The sequence below is a fragment of the Malus domestica genome, chromosome 06 (genome assembly GCF_042453785.1).
Source record: "Malus domestica chromosome 06, GDT2T_hap1".
Classification (NCBI taxonomy): domain Eukaryota; kingdom Viridiplantae; phylum Streptophyta; class Magnoliopsida; order Rosales; family Rosaceae; genus Malus; species Malus domestica.
This window is the reverse complement of record NC_091666.1, coordinates 4,215,106-4,224,942: the sequence shown is the minus strand read 5'-3', so window position 1 is coordinate 4,224,942 and position 9,837 is coordinate 4,215,106. Positions and strand designations below refer to the sequence as shown.

At 36.9% G+C, this 9,837-nt stretch overlaps 1 protein-coding gene across 1 annotated transcript; it reads left to right on the top strand.

The window, feature by feature from the left end:
* Positions 1–410: 410 nt before the first annotated feature.
* On the top strand, positions 411–4,320 carry LOC103436892 (mitochondrial carnitine/acylcarnitine carrier-like protein). The gene is made up of 4 exons (XM_008375347.4): positions 411–875; positions 972–1,036; positions 2,864–3,255; positions 3,625–4,320. The coding sequence occupies exons 3-4, from the start codon at positions 2,864–2,866 to the stop codon at positions 4,124–4,126; spliced, it is 894 nt and encodes a 297-aa protein (XP_008373569.1). The 5' UTR covers positions 411–875; positions 972–1,036; the 3' UTR covers positions 4,127–4,320.
* The last annotated feature ends 5,517 nt before the right edge of the window (positions 4,321–9,837 follow it).

The following is a 9,837-nucleotide window of genomic DNA, read 5'->3' as shown; positions in this document are numbered from 1 at the left end:
TATGTAGTAGAAGTCATTTTAAATGCATATAGGAAGAAAGTTGTTGGATGTGGTTCCAAAACAAATGTATTTGCGTATTAAGGAAAGAAGGATGAAAAATCATATGCTATGACTTCATCCTTGACTGCGATGTTTGTTTCGGAATTTATTATTCATTTATTTTACGTATTTAAGAAGATAATTTTAGAGCGTTTTGGTTATTTTAAATTTCATTTTGGCGTTTGGATGTGAATTTAGAATAGATGGATAGAACTTGATTTCAGGCGCGTGCAAATGACGCGTAATCTCGAATTAGAACGAAGAAGTTACGATCGTGGAAAGTGAGGGACAATTTTCTATACTGACTCGAGTAGCGGCAGCTCTTACATTGGGTAAGGTTAAAAGGTTGAATGAGAGAAAAATAAAACATTGGAGGCTGTATTTTCGTGAGAGTAGGTGCTGCGCTATGCAAGTTTTTCTTCTTAGCCTATTTTTCCAAATTCGAATTCAACCGAAATTGGCTGAATTCGGAGGGTCGAGACATGATACAGACATATTCACTCGTCTGTTGCATATAAATATAAAGCTCCCAACACAATTGGAAACTTACTTAGAGAGCACAAGAGAGAGTGGCTGTGATTGGCTTTTCCTACACCTCGTTTTTGCCCAACCACTGCGTCCTCATCTGAATGCGAATCCACTCCCTCTCTCTCTCAGCCACACCTACTCTCACCCTCTCTCTCTCTTCCGGTTCACACCCCACCAAGTAACAGAGCTGGTGGTGTGTGTATGTGGGTCTGATATCCCCCCAAGATTCATTTCCTTCCCTTATTATTCACAGATTCTCGTCCTCGTACAATTTCAACATTCATAAAACTCCTTTTTCTGAATTTCTGGTAATCTTTCTTTACCCGCTTTGGTTTTTCATGTTTTGGGTTTTTGGGTTTCACGGATTCTATTTAATGGATCTAATGGTTCTTGGGTTTTTGCAGATTGGACCATCTTGGACTCTTGAGAGCTCTTCCTTTGACTTTGGGTGCCGCCAATTATTTGTCAAGTAAGATTCTTCCCCTTTTTTCTGCTTCAAAGTGTTAATTCTGTCCAATGCGATTGCCTTTGAATGCTTATCATGCTACTCATATTGAGATTGTGATTGAGATTGAACAAGCCGCCAAATTGGAGCATTTTGATCATCTATAATATAGATTCCATTTCAGCCACTCTTGTTCATCGAGTCTGGTTCTCTTGGTCACCGGGTGACCAAGGATTATAATCATCCGCTATCGGATTTCACATCAAGGGTTGAGATTAAAACATTAAAAAGATCAAATCCAAAGGTGAGTGACCGTGCATTCCTCGGTCACAGGGTGTCCAAGAGAACTTTTTTTTATCTTATCCGGGAACTGTAAAATGTAAAAATATTTCAGTATCGTTTGGTGTGCTGCAAATGCTTGAAGATGAAAGGGTAAAAGCACAACCCTTTCATCTCCTTTGTATTAACTTTTGGAGTATTCAATTATAATGCATATTACTTTTTCATGACTAATTTGAACTTTTGTAAACTGGATCTTTGAAGCGAAAAGACTCCTCCTTGCTTTAAGGTCACGTATCATCAAGTGTTGAATATTTTGTTTCAATACTGGCTGTGAAAGGGCAGTACATGAGCTTTTTACGGGAAAGTAGAAATGTACGACGGGGTGCACAATCTAGCTATTTGTTTTTGTGCTGTTTAGTCTTAATCCGTTCACCAAATGTTTACATAAGCGATTTCAAGAAGAAAAAAAAAAACAACTGTTTAGATATATGGCAAATTTATCTGGTGATATTGGTTTTCAGTGATTGATGATTACGTGAACCTTGTAGTTTTGCCTAGAGTTTCATCTCTTGATTTTTGTAGTTGAAATCGCTGTGATTGATGATTACTTAATTCTTCGTATTATATCGACTGTGTGTTTCGTCAGAGAACTGATGATTGATTATTGTTTTGGCATTTGAAAACTGAAATTCAATGTTTATTTTGTGATGGAAAGAAATAAAATAAAAAAGAAAGCGTAAAAACAGTTCAGATAGGATGAGGTATAAATAAACACCATTCGAATTCAAGTTATCAGTAGAAAGAACTGGACAAAATGATCGTTAAAGAAGGGATGACTACCTGTTATTCTTTTTGCCAAAATAATATTTATGTTGTCACAGTTCTAAAGACTCAGATGATAAAATTGTATTCTGTTCCTTTACATAATCCATTTGCCACTTTCTGAGAGCCCTCACAGCCCAGGCACAACGACCCAATTATCAGGGGCGCACTCTGCCACTGAGCTAATAGCCCACCGTGCAGGAAATGTTTGAAAGTTATTTTAGGTGACTGGAATTGTTCTAAAACTGGAGAAGAATCTATGGTTGATCTTCGTTTTCTAAATGTCACAAACTAATAGAAGTTTGTGTAGCACTACGTAACCCAAGTTATGATACCTAAGGCCTCTAGTGATGATTTCTAGAACCCCAGTAGTGTGATGTTTGTAGTCTCTTTTCTTTCCCTAAATTTCTCTATGAATATGACATATCAGAGTCTTACAACAATCAAAAGACCTAGTTCAAACAAACAAAATACTTTTCACTTATTATTCCACTTGTCATGAATCAATATTATATCTAGAATTTCACACGCACACCCACACAGAGATACACATGGGCAGTCGTGTATGATAAGGTGATGTTTCAAAAAGCTTTCTGTTTTAAGCATTGAAAACTTTTTGGCGTCTGGCTATAGATTGATAACTTTTAGGAGAACCATTGTTCCATCAAACTTATCAGCAAGGTCCTTGTGTAGCATATTCATATACCGAAAGTTAACTTTTTGGGTTTTCTAATTCTGAAAATGCAGATGGGGGAAGTAGTTAAGGACTTAGCAGCTGGGACTGTTGGAGGGGCAGCGCAGTTAGTAGTTGGCCACCCATTTGATACCATAAAGGTTAAACTGCAAAGCCAGCCTACTCCGCTCCCAGGACAACCTCCGAAGTTCTCAGGTGCTTTTGATGCTGTCAAGCAGACATTAGCTGCTGAGGGGGCAGGAGGTCTCTACAAAGGAATGGGAGCTCCACTTGCCACTGTTGCTGCCTTCAATGCTGTCCTCTTCACAGTAAGGGGGCAAATGGAGACATTATTGAGGTCTCAACCTGGTGCCCCACTTACAGTTAGCCAGCAGGTCATTTGTGGGGCGGGGGCTGGAGTAGCTGTGTCCTTTCTGGCATGCCCCACTGAGTTGATCAAGTGCAGGTCAGTGTAATGGCTATTTTCTATTTAAAATTGAACATGATTCCAATTTTCAATACATTGTCGAAACCTGAAGTTTGGTTCATCCTCATGCCTACATTCTCTATTTGGCGCTTGCTCAATATATCTGTAGCCACTCTATACTAGTTTTGTTCCTTGAAGGAAATGTTAAACACCTTAACCTATTCCTTTCCTTTTATTTTGTTTTTCAATCAAGGTGTAAGGTTTGTATGTACAGATTGATTCGTATCATTAAAATTAGCTTTTTAGTGAAAAAGTTTAAATTTAAATTTCATCACTTTGCCATTTCAAATTTCAATAAGGAAACAAGAAGCCTTACGTACATTCTGTTTGGATTTCATGGTAGAACAGGCTGCAAGCCCAGAGTGCATTGGGGGACGCTGGCTCAGTGAGTGGCGCAGTGAAGTATGGAGGGCCGTTGGATGTGGCCAAGCAGGTACTTAGGTCAGAAGGTGGTGCGAGGGGTCTGTTCAAGGGCTTGGTTCCTACCATGGCACGAGAAATACCTGGAAATGCTGCAATGTTTGGTGTCTACGAAGCCCTCAAGCAGTTCTTTGCTGGAAGCCAGGACACTTCCGGGTTGGGAAGAGGATCTCTGATTGTAGCTGGAGGATTGGGGGGAGCAGCCTTCTGGGCTTCCGTCTACCCAACTGATGTTGTCAAGAGTGTACTTCAGGTAGATGATTTCAAAAATCCCAAGTATTCGGGGTCAGTTGATGCCTTTAAAAAGATTCTTGCCTCAGAGGGAGTCAAAGGCCTCTATAAGGGCTTTGGACCAGCTATGGCTAGAAGTATTCCGGCTAACGCAGCATGCTTCTTGGCATATGAGGTCACAAGGTCAAGTTTGGGATGATAATTTGTTTTCGGGCTATTTGGTCGCTGTGGAATCAGTAAACTTTGATTAGTTGTCTTCGTTTTCTGATTCAGAAGCAGTTTTTCTATACATTGAACTTGTGGTTGGGTACTAGTATCCTCCATAATTTGTAATAACAGTTCTGTTGCTGGAGGAGACATTCTTTTACCAATCTCATGTTACATGCACTGGTATTCTCTTCTTTTCTTTCCCTAGAAAGTGGATTCTCTTGCAGATTTCTTGCGTCCGACGTCGGAATTCGTCGAATCCAAATTGGTTATCCAAATGCTGAAATGCAGCCTCATTTTAATGTTAGTTTGAAGATCCAAGTTTTAGGTTCAACACTCCAGATTTCTCCTATATATTCAATCTTTCAAAATCTTATTCTACCCGATTGCAAAAGTTCCAAGCCCACCTACATCATTTGCTGGAGAAGGTCATCGCAAAATTTTCTGGCGGCCGAAATTCCTCTTGAATATTTTTCCAGTCAAAGGAATTTTTTCCGGCTGGAATATTTTGTCCGATGAGAAAAATTCTTTTTCCAGCCATCGGAGCATTTTATTATAGAAAATTACATGTGAGACTATATTCAACAGATAAATTACATGTGGTTGCTTTAGGCAGTGCAAATTGTTGATTTCACATGTATATGCAATAAAATTAGAGAATTTTTAACGTTTTACAAGATTTTTTAGAAGTCATTGGCGGACAGTGACCTGAAAGTGGACTGAATAAATATTAATAAAGATAGTGCATACCAAAAGTGGTTGTTTAGTCTAGTTCAACAAGTTGTTTTTTACTTTGAAGTTTTGAGTTCAAATCTCATTGAAGACATTTTAAAATCATTTTTTATGTAATTATTATGAAAATTAAGAAAATACCATGGAGTTCATACAAAATAAATTATAATCAATTAGGAATGAAAAGATAGTTTGGCTGTGATTGGTGAGATTGGAACATTTGACTTCTGATGATTGACAAATTGTCTCCATGGAATGAGAGGAAGGAAAGGGATCCTCTCCTTCCTCCTAATCCACCAAATCAGAAAATTTGTGTCATTAAATTTTGATCTAACGGTTATGATGAGTAGATTTTATATTATATATTTAACCCTATTCTTAGTATATTTTGGTTAATATTTTGGGAGAATTTTGATACTTTGAATTGTATTTTCAAAATAGGATTTTTGACTTCCTGTGGAGCAAAACATGGTCAAACAGACGAATTTTGGAGTAATTCTAGTTGGAGGACGTTCGTGAGTCGGTTAGCTTGATCGTATCAAAATATCAGATTTTTCTACCTGATGATTTTTTGGCAATAAAATAAGGAGCAATGTGCAGTGTTGGAATAGTGATGTTTTGGGCTTGACTTGTGTTTTTGGAGCCCAAGATGACCTCGGATGGTTTCATGGCTTTCTAGAGGTGTGTTTGGAACGTTCTGATATTTAAAACAAGCTATCTTGGGCTGGACTTGGAGGAGATTTGAGGCTAAAACGTGGCTGGACAGTTTCTGTGCAGATTCTCCTAGCTTAATTAGGACTCTATTTTCTAAATTATTTTATTTTATTATTTAGTTTCCTAATTGGAGAAAAACACTAGGGTTTGTGCGATAGCTAGAGGGGATTTTAAGGCTTTTGTTGTTCTTAGTTTTCTTGCTACGCTTTCTTTTATGCAACTTTGGAGGCAGAGAGTAATTGCAAGGGTTCTTGGAGATTTTCTACTTTAAGGTGTTTTCATTCCTTTTATTCTTAATAATATTTTCTATGATTTTAATTATGAATATGTGTAACTAATTCCTTATGCTAGGGCGAAGCCTTGAGCTTTAGCATGAATATGTGATTTTTATTTAATTGTTTATGATTGATTGCATGCACACTTTGAATTATTAATCACCGTGATTAAAACTATCTAATTGTCTTAATGCCTGATCATCATTATGATCTTTAGAAAAGTAATTTGATGCAATTTTTGTCGGAAGGTTCCCTGAAATTGACACTGGTTTCTTGTGGTTAATAATTGTAATTTCACTTAAGATGAACACCACGACTTAAGGGTTGCATGGTTTTTCAAAGGGTTTTCATAAAACTTAATGAGTCTCTCATGTTCATATTTGATCCGAACGTCCGGACGGATTACATGTTAGATATACGTTCTATGTTGAAGGTTCCAAGTAGGATATATATTAGGAAAACCTAACCTTCAAAGTGGCATGTGTAGATCATAAGTTATTGGTAAAAATGCATAAGATTGCTAGGTGATGGTGGAACCCTAGTGCTTTTATAAATTGGTATTTTAAAAACTGTTTCTTTTTTCTTTCAGCTTTAATATTGCAGATTGTTTTATTTTTATTAATTAAATTCGTTTTATTAAATTAGGTCATAAAAAACAATCATCTCAAATTTTTGTTTTACAATAATTAATTGGAATTCGGTTTTCTTTGAATTGTTTAATAATCCCTGTGGAGAATGACCTTGCGAGAACCATTTATACTACAATATCCTTGTCATTGTTGAAAGTATTATAGGAGTTTTTTTTTAACCCATTTGTGTGTGTGGTAAATTCCCTATTAATACAAACAGAGGGTCACTTTAAAAGTTATAATAATTGCAATCGTTCGATCAAATTTTAATAGCACGAATTCCCTGATTTGGTGGATTAGAAGGAAGAGATCCGGAGAAGAATCCCATTTCGTTTTTTTGGTTCAATTTTTAATTAGGTTCTGTTCCGTAATCGGTTCATTTTTTATTTTATAAAATAAGAGAGACAATTGGTGATAAATTACGGTTAATCATTCTTTTTTTCGTCTAAAGAGACTATGAAAAATTTCACATTGCTTATGACCATTATAAATATAGTCAAGCAAACTCACCAATTTAAAAAGTGATCTAGAGGGGCAATGATAAATTTTACTGAGGCAATACTGAAATTTCTAAAGCAAATTAACAGAGGGAATACATTCGAATTGAAAGCGTTAAAAAGTGAAGTATGGTGGTAAATTTGTAATATCATTTAGCTAGGTTATACTTTTAGTACAGGAGGTGATCACGTAACTTTTTACACAACAGATAAACATAGTACAAAATTAAAGGCAATTGGAGAGATACAACAATTTTATCTTTTCTGGAGATTAACTAAGTATAAAAGGAAGATACAAAACTGGAAGAATCCATCTAGTTACAAATGTTTTATTTTTTCTAAAATTAACGAAGGATAAAAGGAAATTAGAGAATTGAATGGGTTCATCCGAATACAATAATTTTATCTTTTCTGAAAAGAAACAAAAGGATAAAAGAAAAATACGAAATTCAAAGAATCCATCCAGGTATATTAACCTAATATTTTTCTGGAAGTCATTGTCTAGGGTTTGTTGATGTTTAAGCCTTGCAGCTGCCTTGTGTTTGTTGTGTCCTGTTTCATTGTGATTCAAAGTCTTTTTTTTCTCTTAGTTTTGAAATGTAAGGCTGAGATTAAATCAAAGCTAATAGGCCAAATATATGTGTGTCTCATGGTATAACATCTCACTCATATGTGAGCATGTGAAATACACGTGAGTTTGTGTAATGGGTGTGGTAGTGTGCCTTCAAACGGATATATCTTCCCCACTCTATGTTTGTAGCTAATTAATCATTTCAGTCATAGCTGAATGAAATCAGAAAATACACAGAGCTCTTCATCTTCCTGGCATCTCCATTTTTCTTTTGTGTTCTTGATAGAAATCAAAATCTTATTGATTTCTTCTTGTTTTTTGTACTCTGCAATTCCATAGAACGCTAACATGGCCTCAGAGCCTGGTTCATCGTTTTAATCTGGGCGTGAATCTGTGTTTTCTGGGTTCTTCAGTGAATCGCTGAAGAATCGAGTTTCTTAAATCTTCAAATCGAAGATCTGTGTCTAACATGGCTGGATCAATGAGTTCTGAACTTCGTACTCCCATTTTCAATGGCGAGAACTATGAATTCTGGAATATCAGAATGCGAACCATTCTCAGGTCTCATGGACTTTGGGATCTTGTAGAGACTGGGTTTACTATCCCAGAGTCATCGACTGTGGTTGAGATAGCTGATGAAAAGAAGGAGAAGGATGCAGCTACTCAAATGTCAACAAACGTTGCGGAGATCATAATGAAGGATGCTAAGGCCCTTGGGTTGATTCAAGGAGCTGTGTCTGATCAAAATTTTCCCAGGATTTCTAATGAAGAAACCTCCAAAGGAGCTTGGGATATCCTACAGCAAGAATTCAGAGGTGATAAACAGGTTAGAAATGTGAAATTACAAGGTTTACGCAGAGAGTTTGAGTATACTAGGATGAGAGATGATGAATCTTTGTCTGCATATCTTACTAAACTGTTTGACATCATGAATCAAATGAGGAGTTATGGTGAAGAACTATCTAGGGAGAGGGTTGTTCAAAAATTACTTATAAGCTTGCCTAGAAGTTATGACTCTATCTGTGCTGTGATTGAACACTCAAAGGATATTGAAACACTTGAAATCCAAGAAGTGGTTGCTTCTCTGAAAGGTTATGAACAAAGGCTTGATATGCATACTGATCATTCCACTGAAAAGGCATTTGCTAGCCTAAATGTTGGGTCTAAGTTTCAAAAACCCAGTGGGTTCTCTAGTACTCAGAAATCAGGGAAAAGTTGGAAGAACAAAGGGAAAAAGTGGGATACTAAGCCTAATTTTATCTCTAAGCAGAATAATTCTCATGATTCGAACAAAACAGCTTGCAAACATTGTGATAAACTGCACTATGGAAAGTGCTGGTTTGAAGGAAAATCTAAATGCACAAATTGCAATAAATTTGGTCATGAAGTCAGAAACTGTAATGGGAACAAAGTGGTGCAGAAGGCTAACTATGCAAATCAAGTTGATGATATGGGAACATTATTTTTTGCTTGCAACTCTGTGTCTCAGGTGAAGGTCAATAACACTTGGTATATTGACAGTGGTTGTAGCAACCACATGACAGGAAATGAAAGCTTGTTGGTGAATGTGAGTAGAAATCTGAATGCAAAAGTAAAAATGGGAACTGGTGAAGTTGTGAGTGTAGCAGGAATAGGCACACTAGTCATTGAAACCAAGATGGGAAGAAAGCACATACAAGAAGTAATGCTAGTGCCTGGTTTGGACGAAAATCTTCTAAGTGTGGGGCAAATGTTGGAACATGGTTACTATCTGCTATTTGGTGGTAATGCAGTTTGTATTTTTGATAGCTGGAACTTGAATGGACTGGTTGCTAAGGTTCAAATGACTAGCAACAGATGCTTTCCTTTAACAATGATGCCTGCCACACCACTAGCATTAAAAGCTAGTGTATCTCATTGCATTCAGATTTGGCACAAGAGGTTAGGGCACTTAAACACAAGGAGTTTGCTGCAACTCAGGGAGCAAGAAATGGTTCATGGGCTACCTCACTTGGAAAATTCCAAGAATGTCTGTGAAGGGTGTATGCTTGGCAAGCAACATAGAGATGAGTTTCCAAGAGAATCTGCTTGGAGAGCTAAATTTCCACTTGAATTGATACATACTGACATCTATGGTCCAATGCAAATTGCCTCAAATGCTGGAAACAAGTACTTCATTTTGTTCACTGATGATTGTACGAGAATGACATGGGTCTACTTTCTGAGGTACAAATCCGAGGCATTGGAGTATTTCAAAAGGTTCAAAGCAATGACAGAATTGCAGTGTGGGTACAAAATCAAGTATC

Coding starts and splice junctions, on each gene's coding strand:
- LOC103436892 (XM_008375347.4), top strand. CDS start 2,864: ATGGGGGAAGTAGTTAAGGACTTAGCAGCTGGGACTGTTGGAGGGGCA. Junction 3,256..3,624: donor ACTGAGTTGATCAAGTGCAG/GTCAGTGTAATG, acceptor ATGGTAGAACAG/GCTGCAAGCCCAGAGTGCAT.